At 43.5% G+C, this 27,489-nt stretch overlaps 1 protein-coding gene across 1 annotated transcript in view; it reads left to right on the top strand.

The window, feature by feature from the left end:
• LOC126336178 (uncharacterized) overlaps window positions 1–27,277 on the top strand; it is a 41,074-nt gene extending 13,797 nt beyond the window's left edge. Inside the window, exon 3 of the mRNA XM_049999682.1 lies at window positions 26,810–27,277. Coding sequence (XP_049855639.1) covers window positions 26,810–27,226 — 417 coding nt within the window. The 3' untranslated portion in view covers window positions 27,227–27,277. The remainder of the gene's footprint in view (window positions 1–26,809) is intronic.
• Window positions 27,278–27,489: the final 212 nt, after the last annotated feature.

Below are 27,489 nucleotides of genomic sequence, written 5' to 3'. Positions count from 1 at the left end.
TTTCTTGATTATATCAAGCCCTTTTAATTCAATATCTGATATTTCAAAGCGTTTGTCTTCACTTACTGTACTGAGGTCATGTCTTGATTTGAGCTGTGCTCATTTTCTGATATAAATGCATGGCCCTCCACCCCTTGAAGTAGTTCTGCAGTAAGAGTTTGCCCTTTCATACGATGATAATATTACATGTTGGATTTCTGGCCATCTACACCTGTGCTCAGTAACACAATCTACTGTGCAGTTCCAAGATTCGAGCTCAACATCTAATAGTTGTATTTTGTTTTTTATTGATTCCGTATTTTGATGGAGGATTGTTAAGTCTGTGAAATGCCCCACGTTACTTTTTCCAATTGTTTGTTTTTCTTTGTGACATTGGGTATGTGTCATATTTGGAGTGTTAAAACCTGTCATGTGAGTGACTGTTTCTGTATTTTTTAGAGTGCTGGAGATATTCTTTAGGCAGGAGCACCTGTTGTCTGGATTTATCCTAAAAAGAACTTACTTTTCCTACCCGTGACAACAGGTATCTGACCATGTGTGGCTCGAGATCCTCCCTCTATACTTTCATAAATCAGCTGTACCAATCTTCCCTTCCCAGTCCCTTCCCAGCCCTATTTAGGTGTAGGCCATGCCTAGTGAAACCCCATCTGTTGGTAGCCCTGATGGGCACCAGAGAAACACGAGCAAAGTTGGCTGCACTCAGAGCCATCCCTAGCCCCGCATAGATTCGTCTCACAGCTCCATCAAGGCGTGGTCAATCATTACGCTGGAACAGCTCAACAATTATACGTTGATGCCATGAGTAAGGGAAGCTTTCTTGTCCTATGTCATATACCCAATCCCCGTCCAAACTGTTTCCTCACCAACCCACTATCACTACATGGTCCTCTTTTGTAAAGTCCTTACATAAAGACCCTAAGTCCTCTATCACAAGACTTAGCCCTGCATTTGGGTTGAAGATACTGGTGGCCTGGTACGCCTGAGGGCCTACAACTCGCCCATGGCTACTTCCTAGCAGCAGCACTTTCTTCTTCCTAACACTTTGTACACCTCTAGGTTCTTGGTCTCCGTTGAAGTGTGCTGCACATTTTATTCTCCTCTTTCCACCTCAGGCTGTTCTCCACTTAACTCTGGCTGTGGTAGATACTTGTTTTTGGTGTTCATTATAAAACTGTCAGCTCGCGTTCTCTTTCTTCCTATCCCCCTACCAGCTGCCACTTCCCAACCACCATCCTACCCTCTATCTCCTTTGATCCTTATCAGTTCCTTCCTTGCATCCTCCAACTGTGTCTGAAGGGCACAGATTTTCCTTTACTGTTTCCCAATCAAAATATTCCTACTGCATACTCTGCAGTTCCAGCAGAGAGCCTCTTCTGTTATACCAACAGTCTCCTCACTCCATCCCCCCCCCTGCCCCCCCTCCCCCCCAGTGAAACTATTTCCTACAAGATTGGTAACAAATCCCTCTCCTCACTACCCTGTAACAGCTCCCATATTTCCCACTCATGGTCAGTTTCGAAAGAATAATTAAGTTTAAAGAATGTTTTAAATTTGTCAGGGACGTGAGATTATGGGGTATGTAAACAAAAAAACCACAGAGAGGTTTTATGTACTGTTGTAGTTGTTTTTGTACTGATTTATAGATACAATGACAGAATAATAACTTTGTAATTACTTTGCTTTGGTCAGGTTTTTAAACTTTTATAACTTGGAAAATTTAGGCCTAGCTTGCGTCTAGTAAACAATACGAAATGTGTTAGTTAAATACGATTTAGAAACGTTAATTACACTTCTATTGCAACAATAGACACAGATGAAACTAGTAGTTTTCACTATCAAAAAAACTTGAATAGAATTTTTTTGTGTTTATGTCACGCAAAATTATGTCGCGACTATCGGGACTTCGCATAACACGAAGTTCTTTCAAGAACAGGCTCTGCTGGGTAGCTAATACTCAGTTATGCGACAAGAACACCCATTACAGCAAGTACAAGAAACAAATAGAATTTAAATTTGACACTATTTACTCTCAAATAAGTTCTTTTAGCGAACGAAGAAAATACCCGTGAATTCACTCGGCTTCCATCTTGAGCACATCCGTGTGACCGTGCAAAAATTTAACACGATATAGAGGATGCTCCTCTGAACAATTTAAGGTAGGAAACGTGGGCTCGCAGAAGCCAGCTTAATGAGCTAATAAGCTCACATTACTGTATACATTTTTTTACAACAGTTAACTGCAAATATAATCACTAACACAATGAACGTACAGTTTGTACTTTTCTTACGAAATCGGCTGAAAATGACTCCCATCAACCTCAAAGCAAACAGAAATTGGCGACCAAGATTCTGACACAACGTGACAAATATCCCTGATTTGTTTCGAATCACATCACAAGCAGCTACAATTCTGGCAGCTAATTATATCTCCCTGTCCACTGGGTCTTCATACATAAGTGACTTTAGATACCCGCATTGGAAATAACCAAGAGGATTCAGGTCAGGACCTCCTCTTCCAGTCCAGAGACCAGGAAATGATGTACCGGTACTGCTTTATCGTATTGTACTGTACGTCTATGAATAACTGAGTAGTGACTGGGTCTGTCGTTGACTCATAGAACTTTGTATCATGGCACAATATAAATACGATACAACAGAGCCGCCTTCTGGATAGCAAAATAAACAAAACCTGCATCATGGATTCCTGGTCCTTGCAAGAAATAAAGAATGTACATGAAAATAAACAGCACAGTACGTGTAAACGTGTATGCATGTTAGTTGTAAATAGGTTGGAAAACAGTAACGCTAGACAAAGCGGCAGACAAGTTTACTTCCACATCTCTTTAAGCTGGCTTCTCCGGCCCCAGGTTCCCTATCTCAATTTGTTCAGTGGAGGATGTGCTATTACATTTCTACACGCTCTTACGGAAACATCCTGTTAAGCTGTCCGCTGTTTTCGAGACCCTTAGTTTTATTGCTACGTAATACACCAGTAAGTTGGCTAAATTTTGGAGATTGGCGTATGTAAAAGTATATAGCATTTGAGTAAGTTGTTATTTGAAGGTTCGTAACCCGTGACTGTCCTATTGGAGCTGTGCCTGTACCTGGCAAGAAAGCAGCTACTGAGGAAATGTTTATCAACAGATCTTAGCCAACAAGACCATGAGTATGCTTTCTGGTCACAAAACTGTTCGGCATTATCCTGTCTTAAATCGCAAAGTTGTCGCCGTCTGTGATTTGCTGTTTCGTAAAGCAGAAGTCTTGGTTTAGAATCGCTTCTCCTGTATGGAAGTTGGAGACAAATGTGCCATTTCTCTGTGTACTGTCTATATGATCAAAGCTATCCCGGCAACAGCCGAGTTGACCACTGGACCGCGGGAGGCGAACCCGGTAGTAAAGGAGTTGGTGAGTATTTAGATCTCAGTAGAGAAGCAGTGACAGCAGAATGAGTCGTCAAGAGAACTCACGGATTTCGAGCATGGGCTAGTCACTGGATGTCACCTGAGTAAGAAAATCCGTCATCTACATTTCAACCCTTCTAAAGCTGTCCAAGTCACTTTTAGTGCGTTGCTCACGTCCGTAGGTGTAACCTTAAAATACCCCACATGTGCTAATTGAGCAACAGTGATTACAGGCAGCCAGACCATCAACAGGATCTCCTGGGACTGAAATATCAACTAAATAGTAGAAACAGTTCTTTTCAGAGACCATTAACAAGAAACATTGAACCAACTATCAGACTCCTTCAACTGAATATCGAAAGTATTAGCAGGGCAACAATGTTACTATCTGTCAAAATTTTTGCTGAACAACAAATCGATGCTGTCACCATTCAGGAAACTCTCGTTTCCAGCGAAGAAATATTCCGAAGCCGAGATCGATTTCCTGGATATTCTGCACTTGAAGTAATTTACCAAGAGGTGTATTGAATTGCTAATTATTTCCGTAACATCATAAACGAAGCTTCACTGATTTCTGTAAGTGTGGAGGCAGATATACATACAGTTGTCATACAATTGCACGGTATTACTATTACAAATGTTTACCAACCACCCAAAACAACATGGCCCGATTTTGCTCTACTCACAGCAGAACATACTGCAATTTACATGGGAGACTTCAATGGTCACCACGAACTTTGGAAGTACTCTCAAAATGACGAAAATGGGAGCATTCTTGCAGAATGGGTTGAAGAGAATAGTCCTCATATAGTGTTTGGTATCCAAGATCAAGGCACTTTCAGGTCACCTGCTTGGGACACGGATTCAAATCCTGACTTATGTTTTTTTAGCTGCAACGAAAGTGGGTTTCCCATCAACGCCACAAGGAAAGTAATAGATGTCTTTCCTCACATCCAACACAGACTTGTAATAATACAAACTGGTTGCAGTTTTTCTGTCATACGATCAATCCTGCATGCTCGATTGAATTTTCAGATAGCTGACTGGACGAAGTTTTCAACAGAACTGGCTAAGACCATTCGCTGGATACCTCCATCACACCGTTTCATTGGTGTAGCAAAAGCGACAGCAACAGCTAAAAAGTGTATGCCAAGAGGATACAGAAAAGAATATGTTCCAAGACGGAACGATGAAAGTGTGCCAACACTTCCAGCAAAGTGGTGACCCAGAGATAGCTGTGGAATTATTGTCCAGCTTAGACATGTCTCGGAGGCAGGAATGGGCAGAATCAGTCTAAAATACGGACTTCACCCATTCGAGCAGGAAAGCATGGAGTCTTCTGAGAAGACTGGGAGAAAGTGCACCAGCATGCATAAAAAATTCTGAAGTAACACCAGACCAAATTGCTTCCCACATCATTACTAGCTCAAGAGTGCTTCCCGTCAAGAGACATACAAGACTTATCAGACGACAGCTTCGTGAACTGAAAAAGATGGCAACTCCCTATTCTGAGTCGCAGTCCACACAGTTTCAGACATTGACTCAGGGCTCAAGGACCTCAAACCTCTTAAGGAGCCTGTATTCGATGGTATCCATCCAGAATTCCTGATCCATATTTGGAGGAAAACCTAAGAAATGGCTGACAGAATTCTTCACTGACATCCTGCAGGATGGTCAACTTCCATTGGGGTTTAAAAAGGCGAAGCTAATATCTGTTCTGAAACCTGGCAAATCTAGAAACATGGTAGAAAGCTATCGCCCTATTGCCCTTCTTAGCTGCTGCTACAAGCTTTTTGAAAGGCTAGTATATAACAGAATAAGTAGCGCTCTCCTAGAGAATGTTCCAGTAGATGAGGCACGCTTTAGACCAGGGCGTAGCTTCTGCGATCAAGTATTATCTCTCACATCCTTCATAGAGTCAGGATACCAAATGAAGCAGAAAATATCTGTGGCGTTTCTTGATCTAACTGCCGCCTTCGACACGGTGTGGAGGGAAGACGTCATCTCCAAATTTCTCCGCAGCAAATCCTACAGAACAATGGCTCGACTGATTAACAGCATGCCAAGCGATCGGAAGTTCCAGGTAATCACTGGAAGTAACATAAGTATGGAGAGGAAGCTAAACAGTGGATTGCCCCAAGGATCAGTTTCTCACCATTACTGTTCAATCTATATCTATTTGATCTACCTGACACTTCGTCCAGAATATGAAGGCAACAGAAGAGACTTTAACCAATGACCTGCCTGTATTAGATAATTACTCCAAAATCTGGAGATTCCAACCCAGTGTGAGTAAAACAGAAGGGTGTTGCTTCCATTTAAATAATCAGTTGGCGAACGTAAAACTGGAAGTAAGTTTCAGAGACATAATTCTTCGTCATAATTGGAACCCGAAATACCTTGCTGTCATCAAGAACCGTACACTATGCTTCAAACAACGCCAAAAAGGTGCGTTGGGGGGTCAAAAGTTGAGGACTCGCAACAACTTCCTCCATAAACTATGCAGAACTACCTGGGGACCTTCAGCAACCACCAAGCGAACTTCAGCTCTGGGCTTGGTGTACTCAAGTGCTGAGTATTGTACACCTGTTTCGATGAACAGTCATATACAAGGCTTGTTGACACCCAGCTGAATACGACAATGCGCGTAATATCTGGCGCAATCAGGTCTACTCCAGTTTATTGGCTTCCACTGCTGATCAGTATAATACCTCCTGATCCACTCGGATGTACTCCCTAATGAGGGAATTCCACAAGATCTCCAGGAATTCTAACCTGCCCGTGCACAGCGACCTGCCACTCTTAAATCGTAAGAGACTGAACTCACTCCGTCCAATTCTGTGCGATGCTGTTGACATGGTTGCTAAGGATTTCAAACCTCTTGAAGAATGGAAAAAGTCGGAGGGAAGCAGTGACAGATGTGCGGCTGCATGACATCTTCTCTGGTGCTAAACTTCCAAGTGGATTCGAACTACCACGCAAGACCTGGACTACTCTCAACAGAATCCGTACCGGCCGTGGCCAATGCAGGGATGCTCTCTGTAAGTGGAAGAAGCCGACTAATCCAGGCTGTGACTGCGGGGCTCCATACCAGATTGTTCACCACATTGTCAGTGAATGCCGGATTCGAGCCTATCACGGTGCCGAAGACGACTTCCTGCTAGCTTCTAACCTAAAAAACCCGACAAAATGTAATATATCAACAGATTATATCTACCAGATAATACGCTTATCGTATATATAAAAAGAAACATGTATTTCAGGCCACTGATGATGCTTCCCAAATAAATGAAGCGAAACGCGTATGGCAACAAACAAACTGCCTTTATTTAGTTGCATAGACGGCACATACCTCCACGAATTTAAAGCAACTAAAGGATAAGACGGAAAACAGTTAAAAATGACGATGTACTTATGTATATACAATTTAATTTTATGATATGTCTGTATTAGCCATACACTAAATAATAAAATAGTAGAAGGATTCACTCGTGAGTTCCAAAGTGCTATCAGCAATCCAGCTAAGCACAAAGACACTGCATCGGGAGATCAAATGAAAGGGATACATCGATCAAGCACCTCCCTATGAGCCGCACTTTTTTGTGATAGTGCTAATAGACACTCTGGGTCTGTAAAAAGAGGCGCCGCTGGACAGTCGGTGACAGGAAAAGAGTGATTTTGAATGTGAATCACGCAGCACCCGACTTCTCTCTGCTGCAGTCTGATAGAAAGATTTGTGTTTGGGAAATTCCCGGAGAAGGTTACCTCGCGTCATACGTAGCGCCAACTACGAAGTGTGGAGGAGACTGTGTTACGGTATGGCGATGTGATCGGGTAGTCGTGCCCTTATTGTGCCTGGAAAACGCCAAATTCCGAAGGGTATGAAAATGTTTTAAAGCACTGTGACCTGCGTACAATAGAAAGGACTTCGGAGACTGCAGACGTTTATATCGCCAAGACAGAGCACCCTGCCATAAAGCAGCATCTGTGAGGAGATGGTCTGTTGACAATAACATACCTGAAACGAACGGGCCTCCACATATTCCCGACCTGAACGCAATGGAACACCCGTGGGATGAGCTAGAACGTCAACTTCGCTAAAACCTCAGTGTCCAGCATCACTGCCTTCTTTGGTTACGTTTCTTGAGGAAGAATGGAGACATCCAGATCCATTACTGAAAGTGTCCTCAGCAGATTTCAAACCATCATAATAGCGAGAGATGGGCACATTCCATATAAATGTCCACTATTAGGCGTTTACATAAGGTATTGTACATTTTAGGAAGGGAAGAGTTTATTCTCGGCCTTGTACAGAGATAGTGACGATGTAAGTGATTTTGTTTCTGTACGTTACCAAACGTTGCGCATTAATCGAATTCACGTATCACCTAGAGCTGTGAATTACAGTTCATCATTCTCAGACAGTCAAAGATTAGTTCTTAGACAGCAAGGGCCAAACTGTAATCTTTGGACCCACTGATTTGTGGAATTTTTCGGCCTAAACACGTTTGTTTTTCTTTCCTGTTATTCGGAGAGTTTCACTTGCGTACTCATAGATTTAATCAACAAGTACATTGCAGGCTACATTTGAGATAGACCTATTCATGTAAAGGGTACCTGTCCTAGGGAAATCGGTGCGAATCATCTGTTGTAGGATGATGGTGGCCTCTCTTTCACTATTTTTAATCTACACACTTTATATACATGGTGTTTAAGTTGTTGAATTTTTCAATTCTCCTAAATCATGTCTTTGTGTTACCTGGCTGTGAATTCACATTTGCAGTTAATTAATTATTTTCAAATATTGTATTGAAATTTAGCTCACTTTTCTCTGCTTATTCTTGTAGCGGCTGTATCAATTTTACCTCTATTTCGATGTTTATAGGTAGAATTTATTGAAATTCAGGGAAGGGAGATGGGTGGTTTTCACAATGTTTTCACTTCCGCCTCCAACTTTATTTAACACAATAATGGGAAACTGTATGCATGTAACATACACCATTACATTTTTATCATTACATCTCGTTCTCATGACGTAGAAATTCACGAGTCGATAAACTGTAACTATAACTTCTATTCTCCTTCTCTCTCTCTCTCTCTCTCTCTCTCTCTCTCTCTCTCTCACACACATACACACACGCACACTGTTTCCTGTGTTACCCAGCCCCCCCCCCCCCCCATCATACCGATGTTGCACTTCTTTCTAACGGTACGAATCCTACGAATGCCACCTGACTTCGCATCATTCTAACTATTTTCTGTGCTGTTGCGTTTCAGTTGTTTTTGAATTCTCTTCTTGCTATAGATAAGGATAGTTAACGTGAAGTTAATACATTTGGTGTGGGAAAGGAAAATATCCGAGAGCTTCACCGGCGGTTGTTAATTTGGTGCACAGATTCGAACCTGTCTCGCTCACCTCATAGACTCGCGTAAGGAAGAACAAATTCGATGTTCTTCCCATGTTTAATTCATTAGATACGGTGCCAAGCTCAGATTACGAAGGAATCGGCCACGGAACCTTTTTAGCACTCTTGCCCGCGTTTTAGTTCAATTTCTCTCGCAAATCAGCTCTTTTCTCTGTATGAGGACCTTTTGTAATGGAAACAGGTTATGGTGTAAATAAAAGTCCATCACCAGTCAAATACTGAAATGTGAGTCGAATAATGTTCAAGAAAAAATCCAGATAAGCATTGGCATCGTTGAATGTTGTTCCGTGTTTAGCAACGGCATTCTAGACGCATTTAGGTAGTAATGCAATACAATGGGCAAAGGAATAAATCAAGAGGTAGTATGTGTAGTAGCACTTTAAAAACTCTCACTTCTTAATTGATCATTAACTTGTCACGTGAACTAAAGCACTAAAAATTTTTATGGGGGATCAGAGGAAAGAAGGACGTCCTTAGGAAATTATTAGACAGTGCAACCGAAAAATTATGTTTGTGAAACCGAGAAGAATTACGTATACTGACGTCCGCGGACCACGGATTTTTTTGCAGGAGGGTGGCTTGCGTGCCTAAAAAATACAGGAGACCATGCCGTGGATACAGGCGCAACTGTTCAGTTTGTGAAGATAACGTGACGTTCTACATAATGTTTTTTTTATTTGTCTACATCGCACATGTATATAGTTCATTAATGACTCAGTACTTGATTGTAAAACTTGTGACGAGTTACACACGATAAGTAAAATGTTACGATGATTGCAAGCCGACCGCGGTGGTCCAACGGTTCTAGGCGCTCAGTCCAGAACCGCGCTACTGCTACGGTCGCAGGTTCGAATCCTGCCTCGGGCATGGATGTGTGTGATGTCCTTAGGTTAGTTAGGTTTAAGTAGTTCTAAGTTCTAGGGGACTGATGACCACAGATGTTAAGTCCCATAGTGCTCAGAGCCATTTGAACCATTTGATGATTGCAAGCACAATCCAAGCTGGTCACGCCACTAAATAAATTTGCGACCTAGATAAATGAATATTTTGTACTGAAAATTAGAGTAGCTGTTCCACATGACCACAGATGTTAAGTCCCATAGTGCTCAGAGCCATTTGAACCATTTGATGATTGCAAGCACAATCCAAGCTGGTCACGTCACTATATAAATTTGCGACCTAGATAAATGAATATTTTGTACTGAAAATTAGAGTAGCTGTTCCACATACTTGACCACGCCAAATTTTATAAAAACAACATGTTGTTGTTATTTTTGTTGTGGTCTTCAGTCCTAAAACTGGTCTGATGCAGCTTTCCACGCTGGTCTTCCTTGAGGAAGGCTTTTCAGTTCTTTATAATTACCTTACTGCAATCTACATCCATTTCAACTTGCTTACTGTAGCTAATCTGTGGACTCCTTCATTACTATTTATGCTCCCTCGTCTCTTGATACACACGTCTCCATTACCAAACTGACAGTCCCTTAATGCCTCAGAGTGTTTCCTATAAACCGATCATTCTTTTAGTGAAGTTGTACTATATCACAAATTTATTTTCTCTCCAGTTGCATTCAGTACCTTTTCATTAGTAATGCGAACTAATCATATAATCTTCATCATTCTGTACAACCACATTCTAAAGCTTCTTTCATTTCTTGCCTGAAATTCTTGCTGTACGCGTTCCACTTCCGTGCAAGGCTACACTCCTGACAAATAATTTTAGAAAAGACTTCTTAATATTTAGATTTATATTACGTGCTAAAATACACTGAAGAGCCAAATAGACTGGACACCTGCCTAATATCGTGTAGGATCCCCACGAGCTCGCAGACGTGCTGCAACCCGATGTAGCATGGACTCCACTAACGTCTGAAGTAGAGCTGGAGTGAACTGACACCATGAATCCTGCAGGGCTCTCCATAAATCCATAAGAGTACGAGGGGGTGGAACAAGACATCCCAGATATGCTCAATAATGTACTTTTCTGGGGAGTATGAGGGCCAGCGGAAGTGTTCAAACTCAGAACAGCGTTCCTGGAGCCACTTTGTAACAATTCTGGACGTGCAGGTCTCGCATTGTCCTGCTGAAATTGCCCAAGTCCGTCGGAATGCACAATGGACCTGAATTGTTGCAGGTGATCAGACAGAGTGCTTACGTACGTGTCACCTGTGAGAGTCGTATCTAGAGTTATCAGGGGTCCCGTATCACTCCAGCTGCACACGTTCCACACCATTACAGAGCATCCGCTAGCTTGAACAGTCCCCTGCTGACATGCAGGGTCCATGGTTTCATGAGGTTGTCTCCATACCCCTACAAGTCCATTTGAAGCGAGACTCATTCGACCAGGCAACACGGTTCCGCTTATCAAAGAGTCTAATGTCGGTGTTGACGGGCCCAGGCGAGGCGTAAAGCTTTCTGCCATGCAGTCATCTAGGGTACATGAGTGCGCCTTCGAGAGCCCATATCGATGATGTTTCGTTGGCACTTGATGTCCCAGCAATCCAATCAGCAGCAATTTGCAGGACGGTTGCACTTCTGTCAGGTTGAACGACTCTCCTCAGTCGTCGTTGGTCCGTTCTTGCAGGATCTTTCTCGGGCTGCAGCGATATCGGAGATATTCACGGTACACTTGTGAAGTGGTCGTACGAGAAAATCCCCACTTCATCGCTCCTCGGAGACGATGTGTCCAATCGCTCGTGAGCCGACTATAACACCACGTTTAAACTCATTCACATCTTGATTAAATGCCAATGTAGCAGTTGCGCCAGACACTTGTTGTCTTATAAGGGCGTTTCCTACTGCAGCATCGTATTCTGCCTGTTTACATATCTCTGTATTTGAATACATATGCATATACATGTTTTTTTTTTTTTTTTGCTTTTTTGCGCTTCAGTATATTTTTTTTTTTTTTTTCAACCACCGTTTTTCCGCCCTAGCCAACTTTGCAGCGCCTCTACTTGCGTCACTGTGAGTTATTTACTGATCAGACTACATAAGGGTCGTCCCGGATCGAATCGGCCTGACAGATTAATGACGAGGGCCGGTGTACCGTCCAGCCTGGATGTGGTTTTTAGACGATTTTCCACATCACCCTAGGTGAATACCGGGCTGGTCCCCATATGCCGCCTCTGTTACACGGCTCACAGACAACTGAACACTTTCGCACTATTCAATAGATTAATCTGGGTCAATGTGGAGGCTGGCCGTGTGGCATCGCCCGATCTGCCTGTGAGTGGACATGTGGCCGCACCTTCAGCAAGGTCCGAGCAGGCACACGTGGAGAGGAGTTTACTAGTTATTGGGAGATCCAAGTTAGGCGGGTGATGGAGCCCCTTAGGGAAATAGCGGAAAGGTCAGGGAAGAAGGCCAGTGTTCACTCTGTCTGCTTACCGGGGGTCTCTTCCGAGATGTGGAGGAGGCCCTACCGGCGGCGATAGAGAGCACTGGGTGCACCCGACTGCAAATTGTTGCTCATGTCTGCACCAATTACTCCTGCCGTCTGGGTTCAGAGGTCATCCTAAGTTCATACAGGCGGTTGGCGGAAATGGTGAAGGAGGAAAGCCTCGCTCGCAGGGTGGAATCAGAGCTAATTATTTGTAGTATCGTTCCCAGAACCGCTCGCGGTCCTATGGTTTGGAGACGAGTGGAAGGCTTAAACCAGAGGCTCATACGATTCTGCGGAGATCTGGGGTACAAATTTCTCGACCTCCGCTGTCGGGTGGAGAAATGTAGGGTCTCCCTGAATAGGTCAGGCGTGCCCTACACGCTGGAAGCGGATACAGGGGTAGCGGAGTACGTGTGGAGTGCACATGTGGGGTTTTTAGGTTAGAAAATTTCCTTCCTAGGCCCGCCAACACGCCTCCTGAGTAGGCAAAATTCAACAGGGAATAACAATATTAATGTGCTAATAGTAAACTGCAGGAGCGTCTATAGAAAGGTCCCAGAACTGCTCTCATTAATAAACGGTCACAACGCCCATATGGTACTAGGGACAGAAAGCTGGCTGAAACCAGACGTAAATAGTAATGAAATACTAAACTCAGATTGGAATGTATACCGCAGAGTCAGGCTGGACAGTGAGGGGGGAGGCGTGTATATAGCGATGTTGTTGTTGTGGTCTTCAGTCCTGAGACTGGTTTGATGCAGCTCTCCATGCTACTCTATCCTGTGCAAGCTTCTTCATCTCCCAGTACCTACTGCAACCTACATCCTTCTGAATCTGCTTAGTGTATTCATCTCTTGGTCTCCCTCTACGATTTTTACCCTCCACGCTGCCCTCTAATACTAAATTGGTGATCCCTTGATACCTCAGAACATGTCCTACCAACCGATGACTTCTTCTGGTCAAATTGTGTCACAAACTTCTCTTCTCCCCAATCCTATTCAATACTTCCTCTTTAGTTATGTGATCTACCCACCTATAAGAAGAGCAATAGTATCGAAGGAAATTGACGGAGATCCGAAATGTGAAATAATTTGGGTGAAGGTCACAGTTAAAGCAGGCTCAGACATGGTAATTGGATGTCTCAATAGGCCCCCTGGCTCAGCAGCTGTTGGGGCTGAGCACCTGAAGGATAATTTGGAAAATATTTCGAGTAGATTTCCCCACCATGTTATAGTTCTGGGTGGAGATTTTAATTTGCCGGATATAGACTGGGAGACTCAAACGTTCATAACGGGTGACAGGGACAAAGAATCCAGTGAATCTTTTTTAAGTGCTTTATTTGAAAACTACCTTAAGTAGTTAAACAGAGAACCGACTCGTGGGGATAACATATTAGACCTTCTGGTGACAAACAGACCCGAACTATTTGAAATAGTTAACGCAGAACAGGGAACCAGCGATCATAAAGCGGTTACTGCATCGATGATTTCAGCCATAAACAGAAATATTAAAAAAGGTAGGAAGAGTTTTCTGTTGAGCAAAAGTGACAAAAAGCAGATTACAGAGTACCTGACGGCTCAACACAAAAGTTTTGTCTCAAATACAGATAGTGTTGAGGATCAGTGGACAAAGTTCAAAACCACCGTACAATATGCATTAGATGAGTATGTACCAAGCAAGATAGTAAGAGATGGAAAAGAGCCACCGTGGTACAACAACCGAGTTAGAAATTTGCTGCGGAAGCAAAGGGAACTTCACAGCAAACATAAACACAGCCAAAGCCTTGCAGACAAACAAAAATTACGCAAAGCGAAATTTAGTGTGGGGAGGGCTATGCGAGAGGCGTTCAATGAATTCGAAAGTAAAGTTCTATGTACTGGCTTGGCAGAAAATCCTAAGAAATTTTGGTCTTATGTCAAAGTGGTAGGTGGATCAAAACAAAATGTACAGTCACTCTGTGACCAAAATGGTACTTAAACAGACGATGACAGACTAAAGGCCGAAATAATAAATGCCTTTTTCCAAAGCTGTTTCACAGAGGATGACTGCACTGTAGTTCCTTCTCTAGATTGTCGCACAGATGACAAAATGGTAGATATCGAAATAGACGACAGAGGGATAGAGAAACAATTAAAATCGCTCAAAAGAGGAAAGGCCGCTGGACCTGATGGGATACCAGTTCGATTTTACACAGAGTACGCGAAGGAACTTGCCCCCCCTTCTTGCAGCCGTGTACCGTAGGTCTCTAGAAGAGCGAAGCGTGCCAAAGGATTGGAAAAGGGCACATGTCATCCCCGTTTTCAAGAAGGGACGTCGAACAGATGTGCAGAACTATAGACCTATATCTCTAACGTCGATTAGTTGTAGAATTTTGGAACACGTATTATGGTCGATTATAATGACTTTTCTGGAGACTAGAAATCTACTCTGTAGGAACCAGCACGGGTTTCGAAAAAGATGATCGTGTGAAACCCAGCTCGCGCTATTCGTCCACGAGACTCGGAGGGCCATAGACACGGGTTCACAGGTAGATGCCGTGTTTCTTGACTTCCGCAAGGCGTTCGATACAGTTCCCCACAGTCGTTTAATGAACAAAGTAAGAGCGTATGGACTACAAGTGAATTGTGTGATTGGATTGAAGAGTTCCTAGATAACAGAACGCAGCATGTCATTCTCAATGCAGAGAAGTCTTCCGAAATAAGAGTGATTTCAGGTGTGCCGCAGGGGAGTGTCATACGACCGTTGCTATTCAAAATATACATAAATGACCTTGTGTATGACATCGGAAGTTCACTGAGGCTTTTTGCAGATGATGCTGTGGTATATCGAGAGGTTGTAACAATGGAAAATTGTACTGAAATGCAGGAGGATCTGCAGCGAATTGACGCATGGTACAGGGAATGGCAATTGAATCTAAATGTAGACAAGTGTAATGTGCTGCGAACACATAGAAAAATAGATCCCTTATCATTTAGCTACAAAATAGCAGGTCAGCAACTGGAAGCAGTTAATTCCATAAATTATCTGGGAATACGCATTAGGAGTGATTTAAAATGGAATGATCATATAAAGTTGATATTCATTGGAAGAATCCTAAGGAAATGCAATCCGAAAACAAAGGAAGTAGGTTACAGTACGCTTGTTCGCCCACTACTTGAATACTGCTCAGCAGTGTGGGATCCGTACCAGATAGGGTTGATAGAATAGATAGAGAAGATCCAACGGAGAGCAGCGCGCTTCGTTACAGGATCATTTAGTAATCGCGAAAGCGTTACGGAGATGATAGATAAACTCCAGTGGAAGACTCTGCAGAAGAGTCGCTGAGTAGCTCGGTACGGGCTTTTGTTAAAGTTTCGATAACATACCTTCAACGAGGAGTCAAGCAGTATATTGCTCCCGCCTACGTATATCTAGCGAAGAGACCATGAGGATAAATTCAGAGAGATTAGAGCCCACACAGAAGCATACCGACAATCCTTTTTTCCACGAACAATACGAGACTGGAATAGAAGGGAGAACCGATAGAGTTACTCAGGGTACCCTCCACCACACACCGTCAAGTGGCTTGCGGAGTAGATGCAGATGTAGAACCTAGCTGCAGAGAGTTGGGGTACACTAATTCCTTCCCGGGGGGGGGGGGGGGGGGGGGGGTACGGGGTGGCGGCAGGTAGGGCATTGGGCAACCCCTTCAACTAACATTGCCACACCCGGTTAAGCATGCCGACTCTGCGTCTCCGCGGGAAAAACGACACAGGCAAAATAAAGAAAGAAAGAAAAGACTACATAAGGGTCGTCAGCCTCGCTTTGTCCCGCGGCACTGAGTTAAACTTCTCACGACTACAAAATCAATACTAAAAAGCCGGTAGCTATCTGAATACTCTCAGAAAGACCCCTCCATCCAACCACGTTATTGGAGCGTGTACTCCGTTGACAGCCAGTGTACTGCTGTATCTACTGACTCCTAGCAACACCACCGATAATCTCAACAACAAGCAGGAACACATTTTTAAAGTCTGCAGGGAAAAAGTCCGACAATACCATCACACACAAATATCCACGAAAACATGTGTAGCTAATACTTTAATTAAACACTACCTAGTCTCTCTCGTTTACTAAATACCATTTTTTAAGCGCTGCTCCGCAAAATGGCCTGTTTACGGACATTTTAGGCACTATGAAACTGGTCAGATATTGCGACGTAAATGCATATCCACCACATGATTTTGATCGTCACCTAAACAGTATAACGCTCCTGCAAAGCATCATCTCGCAGCCTTCAAACACAGCCGTCTGTAAGGTTTCTTTACGATTGTGAAATAGCGCCTACGTGCTCCTAGTTAGGCCGTGAGACAGAGGGGACAGTGACCTGGGCTGCACAATAGCACTGTGTTATCATTTGGGGCGCTATGGCTGAAGACTGTTTACTAGGGTCAAGTATATCCTGTCGGTTCGTTATCGAGTGGACGCAGATAGACGGACGATAGTTTAAACAGCCTCTGGTGGGTTGAGCTAGCCATTGTATTGTATCTGGTCGCTTCCGATCAAGGAAGGACAAAGACACTCGTCTCTGACTTATTTCTGGGAATGAGCGAGTGCACTGCTGCCAGCGCTCTTAAGCACGTTCCAGTTAATGATACAATTCATAAATACTAAATTATATCGACCGGGAAATATTAGAAACAAGTCAGCTTGGTGATACGATGAGTTTTAAGACGTAAGCCGATAACGTTATCGATTGCGTCCAAGTGCTGTACTCGTCATCTGACATGCAAGTCCGAGCACGTTTCAGCATAATATATGTCGGCAAAGTTTATATTCACACAGGTTGTATACAATTTGCTACTTTCCTTCTCATTGTCAATATGGCAGTTTTCGAGTTCTTGCAAGGGCACTAATCTCCGTTCTATTCATTACAAAGCTTTCGATCAGCAACGGTACAGGCAACCTTGGGAGATGTCTTCCTTGCAAGACGGTGGTGTGCTTCTTTAGAACTATTTCAAAATTGCCTGTGCACATGGCATCTTTGTTACTGACTGTAACATTTTCTCGGACACAGACGACTGCAATATAGTATTGTGAGAGCTTATATGAGGACAATTTGGGGAGTAAGGTCCGATCCACGCTAGAAATAAGAAATGTTTTATTTCCAAAAGCCACCTACACTTTCCAGCTACTTGTCTATATAGTTGTCGCCCCGACTTAGACATTCGTCACAGCGTTGTACTAACTTTCCAATACCCTCGTCAAGAGCGCAGCCTCCTGTGCTTCCCGTCAATTCTCTATGCTGGTCTACAGCACGTTGTCTGCGGCAAAAGCGGTTCAGATGAGCAGAGATGAAACTCAGGGAGGAACAATTCCCATCGAAAACGCTGAAGGAGCATCTTCGTTGCTCCAGCAGACTGCGGCCAAGAATTGTCATTAAGAAAGAAAAGTGTGACAGTTATGTTATGTGGGCTGCATGATGTCAGGCGAATTGTCTCACCACACCCTCCTCCTTGAAGGGAAACATAATTTTATAGGCGTCTTTACGTGCTCACTGTGCAACTGTCCAATAGATCTGTGCAAAGCTTCATTGGATTTTCACTACTATGGTTTCCATTTCGAGCCTGATCTGACCTTACTTTTGGTTGTCATGTTTTCCCTTTTCCCTCTCTTCGGTTCCAAGGCACAAAATGACAGAGTACGAACTTCATCGCCAGATATCATCTTTTCAGGCTATGACGTTTCATGGTCTTGTCTTTGGCATGAAGGTTCGTAGTCTTTTCTTTGGCAACTTATATTTCCATCAACAAATATATCTTCCTCCGTAATGCAGCGGTAGCGTTATTGGCTACCACGCAAAGGGGCCCGGCTTCGATTCCCGGTAGTGTACTGGGTACTGTGTATCCTTTATTATTATTTTCATCATCACTGACACTCAAGTCGTCGAAATGGCGTCACCTAAAAGGATTTGGAATACGGCGGCCGAACCTCGAAGGGGATATCTCGGCCAATAAATGCCATACGATCATTACATTTCCTTTTTGAATGTTCTATGTTAAGATCTGTCCCACGGATTTAGTTGGTCAGTTTTCCAACATCATGTTTTTGCCTGTTGCCCTTTAGCTCCGATCCTTTTTTGTATCTTGGTTTGGAATCATTTTCCTACCATAACGTTTTCAAGGTTTCGTTCAGAACGTTTTCAAGGTTCGTTCAGAAAGTGATGTATGAATCTAAGCTCGTGAATATAACAGAACCATGTAAATATCGAGTATCACGCACAATACCTTTATTTGCTTTCGTGAACTACAATGAAGAAGTGCGAAAATTCATTTTATACTTCACCTTGGATTCCGAATGTTTATATGACATAGAAGTATTTTCGTCTGTTAAAGAACAATTCGCAGGTAGCTCCCGATATTATGTTACTACCATATCTGAAATCAACGTACTGCTGTAATACTTTCGTTAATACTTGTTCATAAATTTTGCTGCCCGCGGTCCCACGGCTATCCTAACTGGCAGCGGAAGCACAGATCACGTGTATGCTTCCCAGCAAATCGCTATTCTCCTATCAAGGATCTTTCCGACTCAGGAATGGCCTTATGAGTCCAAATGCAAAGATACTTGAACAAATAATCATAGACATTCTCATATAAGCCGCATTAATGCATTTTTTTATAACTGAATTCATATTCGTTTCCATCTTTACTGTCTCGACCGTACATTATGGATATGTTTCTGGGAAGAACCTAGTCATCCTAATTTGGTCTAACTCCAGCTTCAGCGAGGTCTTATTCCTCAGTCTGCTGAGTGAACATGTGTGCGCATTTAATTCACCGTTATCATGCTTATAACGGTTTCTGCTGCCACGCAGACAACGTGATCACATACGATTATCAGCCGAAACAGACAACAGTCACGTCGGAAAAAAAAAGAACGAAAAGCACTGCAGTCGTCATAACGATAGAATTAGTGAAGCATGGCACACTTCTGTAATTTCAAGTATGATACTGGTCGTCTGAGTGACATCCGCTCGTACAAAGAGCGACCCTTGCAATACACGTTCACCTGATCACCGATCGATTTCAACAGCCGTGCCACCCAAAACACCGGCACGGTTTGGAGTGAAGTAACTATTGCTCAAGGGCACTGTCTATGACAACCGTACAAAAGTACAGAGATACGTGGTTCTACAGTTCAGGCCGTTAGTACTACTTTCATAAATGTAAATGCCTACGTTGGGGATTTCTGTAGATCAGACAGCGTCCCTCGCACACTAATGTAAGAGCGTATTGCTGACATATCCTGCGCATCTGTTTATTTTCCTGCATCACCCTACTGGAGATCTGTATCAAAACCAATTTCTAGCTTTTTGAAAATGCTTCGAGGAACGTTATAGGCAGATGACGGCGCTTCCTTGCCCGTCCTGTTCACGTGATAGCAGTTTTCTTAGCACAGCTGGCAAATTGTCAAGCAAGTCCTACACGTCTCACCTAATATGTCTTGAAACATGTTCTCACGTATGTGCAGAACGATATCTTAGCATGGTTACATTTAAAATTGAAAGATCGAATATGAGATGCAGAAGGTGATTGTGGTTGGCTGTCACTCCATAATACCTTGACAGACCGTTTTACAATCATCACAGGAAGGTAATAATACGCAGTACAAAGAACTCTAACGTACCCAAGTTCACAGCTAATTCATAACATTCTCATGCTGTTACCTACCTTCACAGTTTAGCTTACACTAATCAGACTCACTATGTCTAATCCTTGAACTTCATAGCCCTACCCATAGTTCTCTTCAAGTTGTCCGAGCCTAATTCATCGAAAAATCTCAGTAACAACGTAGCAATGCTATTTTATAAACTCCTTTGCACAGAAAATTAGTTTAAATATGCCTAACGTTTAGAGTACTATTTTGTGAGTAAGTAGTACACCGAAGTGCCAAGGAAACCGGTATAGACATGCGCATTCAAATACAGAGATACGTAAAGAGACAGAACCCAGAGCAGCAGTCGGCAACGCCTATATAGGACAACAAGTGTCTGGCGCAGTTGTTATATCGGTCAGTGCTGCTACAATGTCAGATCATCAATATTTAAGTGAGTTTGAACGTGGTGTTATAGTCGGCGCACGAGAGATGGGACACAGCATCTCCGATTTAGCGATGAAGTGCGGATTTCCCGTACGACCATTTCACGAGTATACCGTGAGTATCAGGACCGCGGTAAAACATCAAATCTCCGACATCGCTGCAGCCGCAAACAGATCCATTAAGAATAGGACCAACGGCGAATGAAGAGAATCGTTCAACGTGGCAGAAGTGCAACCACTGATTTGGGCTTTTGGAGTCGAAGGCACACTCGTGTAACCTTGATGTCTGTGTAACCCAAGGCTTTAGGCCTCGCCTGGGCCCGTCAACACCGGCATTGAACTATTGATGAGCGGAACCGTGTTGCCTGGTCGGACGAGTCTAGTTTCAAATTCTATAGAGCGGAGGGACGTGTACCGGTATGGACACAACCTCATGAATCCATGGATTCGGCATATCAGCAGGGGACTCTTCAAGCTGATGGAGCTCCGTAATGGTGTGGAGCGTATGCAGTTGGAGTGATATGGGACTCCTGATACGTCTAAATATGACTACGACAGGTGACACGTATTTAAGCATCCTGTCTGATCACCTGTGTCCATTCATTTCCTTTGTGCATTCCGACGAACTTGGACAATTCCAGCAGGACAATGAGACATCCCACACGTCCATAATTGCTACAGAGTGGCTTCAGGAACACTTTTCTAAATTCAAACACTGAAAAGGCCACCAAACTCCCCAGACGTGAGCCTTGTTGAGCCTATCTGGGATGCCTTGCAACGCACAGTTCAGAAAAGATCTCCATCCCCTAGTACTCTTAAGGATTTATGGACAGCCCTGCAGGATTCATGGTGTCAGTTCACTCCAGCACTACTTCAGACATTAATCCATGCCACGTCGTGCTGGCGCACTTCTGCGTGCTTGCCGGTGCCCTACACAATATCAGGTAGGTGGACCAGTTTCTTTGGCTCTTAAGTGTAAATTGTGCAAGAAGGAAATGAGTGCATATGTTCTGAACAGTATTTTGGTGCGTTCAAGCGAATTCACACACAACAGTGCCTAAAACCAAGTAATTAGAAAATGTCTGAAGGTGAAGATACATTTTTCATTAATAAAATCAGGAAACATCTTCTAGAATAACAAGAGCTATAGCGGACAGATCGATAGGCGTGTCTGACACCTAGCTACACCAGTGCTGGTTCTAGAACATTTTTCGACACGAACGACGTATTATTTACCCCTCACACCCTTCTCCCCTCGGCTTCCTCAGTCATTAGTTACTTTTCCTTGAGCTTCTGTTGAGCCCGGTGAAGATTTTGCTTGTGTCCTTGCGACAAAACACGATTCGACGCTTCTGTCGCTTGGACCTAAAACCAGACCTGATTCCTACACATCCTTGAAACCCACCTTCCAGCCATAGCATACGTCAGGCCGGTCACTCCCTCAGCACTGAGACACCTTCACCAACTTCCAAATATGACGCATTTCCAGTTAACGTGTGGCTTAATACTGCGGCAGGAGGATCTCCCAGTCAGTGATGTCTGCGGTGTGTAAATCACCATACGCACCGTTTTAACGAGGTGCGTTTCATATTTTGAAGAGAGGGCAGAAACAATTTTAAGTGGGTATTGTAACATATCCTGTAAGTCAGATTAAATTATTTTGTAGCAGTAGAGTGTTAAACTGCTCACTGACGGGGAATATTGCAACAGCTGCCGCTGGAAACGAGGTGACTTGGAAATTTTTTAAAATAAGATTTGGTGGTATAACATTCCCCGCTGTGGCTGATTCTGCGTGCATTACCGTTTTCTTCGGTGTTGTTTTGAGGAGACAGGCGTAGTATTCGCTGTTGGACAGCAATAAATTGGGTGATATGAGACAGTGTTAAATTGCAGCACAATGCCACGAAACATGTCGCGGTGCACAGCAATACAAATCGGATTTCGAAGCTATTGAAAATAAGACTGCATGCTCTAACAGAAATGAGATAAATAATCACGTAACAGTACGTGTAAGGAGCGTCGTCATCACATCACCGAACTTATGCTTCACAGCGATAACGAACAGCTGAAACATAAAATCCATACATATAAGTAATTAGGAATACAGGACAAGTATGTCTAAATAAAATTAATTCACAATATGTGAAAATTATAACATCTATTTCGTTCAATTTATATCTACTGCAATATACATCTTACATGTTGAACGGCAGACAAGGGAAATCCGAGTGAAGGACCCAAATGTTTGTTCATTTGTCTCACAAGAAAAAAGACGTCTGAAAATCTAGTGAAGACACGTGATTCCCTTATGAAGCAATCGATAAAATACCTTCCCTCTACTTAACTGAAGACGAGACGAGCACATTAAGACTTAAAACTCTGTGTAGCATGTAAACTCTACACTAAGCTTTTAGGCGAGAGATTTTAGTGGGTTCAGAGTGGCAAGATCATCCCCATTCAGTCCCACGGTCAACTAGCCACATTTGTCCGTTGTACACGTTTAGAATTTCCTTCTGAATTTCTCTTCGTTTCAGAACTTGACACCAAAGTTGATTTTAGTACTTCTGAGCTTGTGTGTGTGTGTGTGTGTGTGTGTGTGTGTGTGTGTGTGAGCGCGAGAGTGCGCGCGCTTTAACATGTGTCAAGATGTGCAAGGATTTTTAATTCTTGTTGAATTTTTATAGTTTTGTTACTTTCAACTACGCCACTCACAAAAACATTTTATCATTGGCGCGTAAGACCAAGCAGTCGTGATCCCGAAACAGTGCATCACCATCATCATCATTATAAACAACAACCAGTTCTACTACTACATCGAATGGCGTGACTGAAGAACTGTGCATTGCCAATGTACCGACACATGCAATATACAGAACTTATCCACAGCGGCGCCAGATGCAAATGGAAAGTGTTTGATACATTCGAGAGACAGAATAGTCAAGCTGCACTAAATTTCATCTTTCTGACGTTGAAGCTCCGGTTGCAATTTATCGTGTTTGCTATCTCTTTTTCCCTCCTCTTCCCTCTTCTACTCTCTCTCTCTCTCTCTCTCTCTCTCTCTCTCTCTCTCTCTCTCTCTCTCTCTTTAACATACCTTCTGCAAAATACAGTGTGTTTTCCTTTTTCTAAATCCCTTCCCGTGCTAGCTTCGATACTTACGTGTCATCCTAGCTGTCTCCTGTTTAATTTTTGTAAATCAGAACACAAACTTTGCTGCTGTTGTCTATTTTAAGTCAAATGACTAGAACATGTGCATTGTATTTTGTTGTTTTTCACCTGAAACTGAATTAATTTTAAAGATTAAATTGTTCATAATGACCTATTATTTTTACGTTTTATGCCTTGTCTGATCGGTAAAATACTCGCAAAAAAGGCTTCTTTGCTCAAAAGTCTTCGTTTTTGTATACTTTTCCCGAGAATAACGGTAGTTCAAAATGGCTCTGAGCACTATGGAACTCAACTGCTGTGGTCATTAGTCCCCTAGAACTTAGAACTACTTAAACCTAACTAACCTAAGGACATCACACACATCCATGCCCGAGGCAGGATTCGAACCTGCGACCGTAGCAGTCGCACGGTTCCGGACTGCGCGCCTAGAACCGCGAGACCACCGCGGCCGGCAATAACGGTAGTGGATGACGTGTTGAGAATACCTCCTAAAAGTCTAAAAGTAACAGTAGTCAATGTTTAAGTTCAGAATATCCCCTAAACATCAAAACACGTAAAATAAGGCCAAACAGTACAATCCAGCCTTTGTAATAAGTGCAGTTAAGTGTTCGGTAACACTAAATATCGAAAGGTACGTGTTATTTCTTTAGTGTTGAGACAGGGAAACAACCAATAGTTCGTGTAATACACTCTAAGACAAAAAAAAGAACGAAGACACACCTCGAAGAAGTTATTTGAATAGGACAAAAGTAGGTAGACACGTGGCAAAAGCAAACTGTTACAATTTCAGAAGAGATTGATGACTCATTTAAGAGAAGGAAATTCTCAAAATGAGCAACTCAGTGAGGTGTTGCTCCACATGTGACCCTTACGCAAGCAGCTGTCGTCTTGGCACAGATTGATAGAGTTGTTGGATGTCGTTCTGAGAGATATCGTGCAAAATTCTGTCCAATTGCCGCCTTAGATCGTCAGAATCCCGAGATGGAAGGCTCTGCAGATTATGCTCTAAGGTATTTGGCGACCTTGCTGGCCAAAGTAGGGCTTAGGAAGCACGAAGAAAAGTAGTAGAAGAGTGTGTGGGAGGGCATTACCTTGATGAAATATAAGCCCAGAAAGGTTTGCCACGACAAAACGTGTCGTAGAATATCGTCGACGTGCTGCTGAGGTGTGAGAGTGCCGCGGATGACATCGAAAGGGGTCCTGTTATGAAGTGACCATTAGTCCCGGATCTCGGTATTATGGCGGGCTAGAGGCAGGTTGGCATCCCATCGCTGTCCAGGGCGTCTTCTGACTCATCTTCACCGATCATCGGGGCTCATTTCGAAGAGAGACTCATCAATGAAGACAATTCTATCCTATCTTATGAGATTCCAGGCCAAATGTATCCAATACGAAAGCAAACGGGCTTATTGGGGTAGGCGGCGCAAGGGACGCAGTGGGCTGAGCCCTCTTTCTGTGATTCCCCTCTTGATGGTCCTTGTGGTCATTGAAGCATAACCTGCACGTCGGATCGATTATAATGATTAATCTGCGGATGAGTGACGATTGCTCGGTCCTCACATTTTGTTGGCTCCCTAGGTTGACAGCTTCCTTTTTGTTCCGCCATGGTTTCCCATTCTTGGCTACATTGTCGAATGCTGGTATCGCCCCTATTGAAATGTCGAACGATTCGCCGATTACTGCAACCTCCCCCAGATGCTGACATCTCTTTATATTGTTCACATGCCTGTCTACGAGGCATAGTTACTGTCCAACTGAGTTCATGGAATGAAATTTGCAAAGACTTTATGCACTGGTATCGACCTGCCCCCTGTTTAACATGGTTGCCAGCTCCGCGGTTTTTAAACGAGGGTGAGTCAAATGAAAACTTTAAATTTGTAATAACAAATTGAACTTTCACGCCGTTATCCTGTAAGTTGGTATGCGTGCTACAATCTGCGTGCAGAATGGCCTGTAGGTGGCAGCATAGTGCAGATGCACACATACCGTCGCAGCATCAGTATAAAGATGGCCGCCCCAACAGCGACTTTCACCTGGGAAGAACAGCGTTCTGTTATTCGGTTTTTGAATAGTGAAGGTGTGAAACCTACTGAGATTCATCGACGAATGAAGGTTCAGTGCGGTGATGCATGTCTGTCACAGCAGCAAGTCTACGAATGGAGTAGGAAGTTCGCAAATGGTGTGACTGCAGTGGAAGATGCTCCTCGTGCAGGTCAGACACAACGAGTTGTAACTCCACAAAATACTGCGGCAGTTTGAGCCATAGTGAAGGAAAACCGCCGAGTGACCCTGAATGACATTGCAGCGTGTTTACAGATTAGTCATGGGTCAGCACACGACACTGTGCATGATGCGCTCCAGTTTCACAAAGTGTCTGCAAGATGGGTGAAACGGCAGCTGAATCCTGAAATGAGAGAACGACGTGTTGATGCTTGTGAATAACTTCCTTGGCGCTATGAACGAGGAGGTTATGGCTTCCATGCAAGAATCGTTACTGGGGACGAAACCTGGGTTCACTTCCGCGAACCGGAAACGAAGTGAGCGAGCAAGGAATGGCGCCATTCCTCATCACTAAAACCTAAGAAGTTTGGAACAGACTCATCAGCAGGGAAGGTTATGTTGACTCTTTCTTGGGACGAAAAAGGCGTCATTTTGGAGCATTACATGAATACAGGGACCACTGTTACCAGTTCATCCTACACAGATCTCCTAAAAAATCCTCTGCAGCCTGCAATCAAATCAGAGCGAAGTGGATTGCTATCAGCAGGTGTCCCTTTGCAACATGACAGTGCAAGCCCCCACACTGCCCGTACAACAGTTGCACCAATCACAGTCCTGCATTTTGAGTGTCTTCCTCATCCACCATACTCACCAGACCTTGCCCAAAGCGATTTCCATATGCTTGGACCACTCAGAGACGCAATGGAAGGAAAGAAGTTCCGTTCTGACTCAATGGGAGGAAAGAAGTTCCGTTCTGATGAAGAGGTACGCCAAGCGGCGTATGAGTGGTTGTGTGGATTACCAAAAGAATTTTTTTCTGAGGTAATTTATGCACTTTGTAACCGCTGGACGACTTTCATTGAGCGTGCGGGAGATTATGTTGAAAAGTGATACAGCTTTGTACCAGCAAAATAAACAATATTTTGTAAAAAATTTAAGGTTTTCATTTGACTCACCCTCGTAGTATAGTTCCACTGAGGTCCACACAAAGATGTCGAAGCACGTGTGGCGGACAAAGCAGTCAGAGTTTCTAGAAACCAAGCTCGGGCTAATTTTGTTTGCCTTGTTTTAAAGTATAAATTGATATGCTTGTCTGAGATATGAAATTATCTCAAGTGTATGTTCCAGGGCTTGCACGTGGGATCTCCAGCGGAGGACCTGCAGTACTTTTTACACTCCAGCGCCAGCCTGGAGGTGCTGCAGCACCACACGGACCTGCTGCTGTCCGAGTACCACAGCACCCTGCAGCGCACACTGCGGGCCCTGGGGCTGCAGCAGCAGGCGGATACCTACCCGCTGGAGCAGCTGCGCAGAGACATGGACCACTTTGGGACAGTAGCTGTCATAACAGCCTTCAAAATCCTGCCGTTCTTACTCCGCACCGACGACATGGGGCTTCCGCTTGACTCACAGTCTGAAAACTTTAAGGAGCAAATGGAGAAGTTCCGCCGAATATCCTACAGGAATGAGAAGTACTTACGGTACTTAGAGTGTCTCTTGCCTGTCTTCGACTCCAAGGGATATTTCGAATCACAAAGTACGTGAACGCTCTGACCCAATTACCTTCTCATCTTAATAAAGTTCCTAATCAGTCAATGTTTAATTTTATCATCTGTTCTCATACTTCCATTTTCAGCAGTTAGAAATTCATCATTACTCTTTAAACTCTATGATGAGCTATGAACTGTTTCCTGTTTTGATATTTTGGAAATGGTGTTGACTCACATAACAGCACATTCTGCTCAACTATTCGATTTAAGGCACTATACCGTCGGGACAATGTTTTCTTGGAGAATGTTTCACTGATT

The sequence above is a fragment of the Schistocerca gregaria genome, chromosome 2 (assembly GCF_023897955.1).
Source record: "Schistocerca gregaria isolate iqSchGreg1 chromosome 2, iqSchGreg1.2, whole genome shotgun sequence".
NCBI classification, from domain to species: Eukaryota; Metazoa; Arthropoda; class Insecta; order Orthoptera; family Acrididae; genus Schistocerca; species Schistocerca gregaria.
The sequence above is the reverse complement of the archived record's forward strand: the minus strand, read 5'-3'. Positions and strand labels throughout refer to the sequence as shown.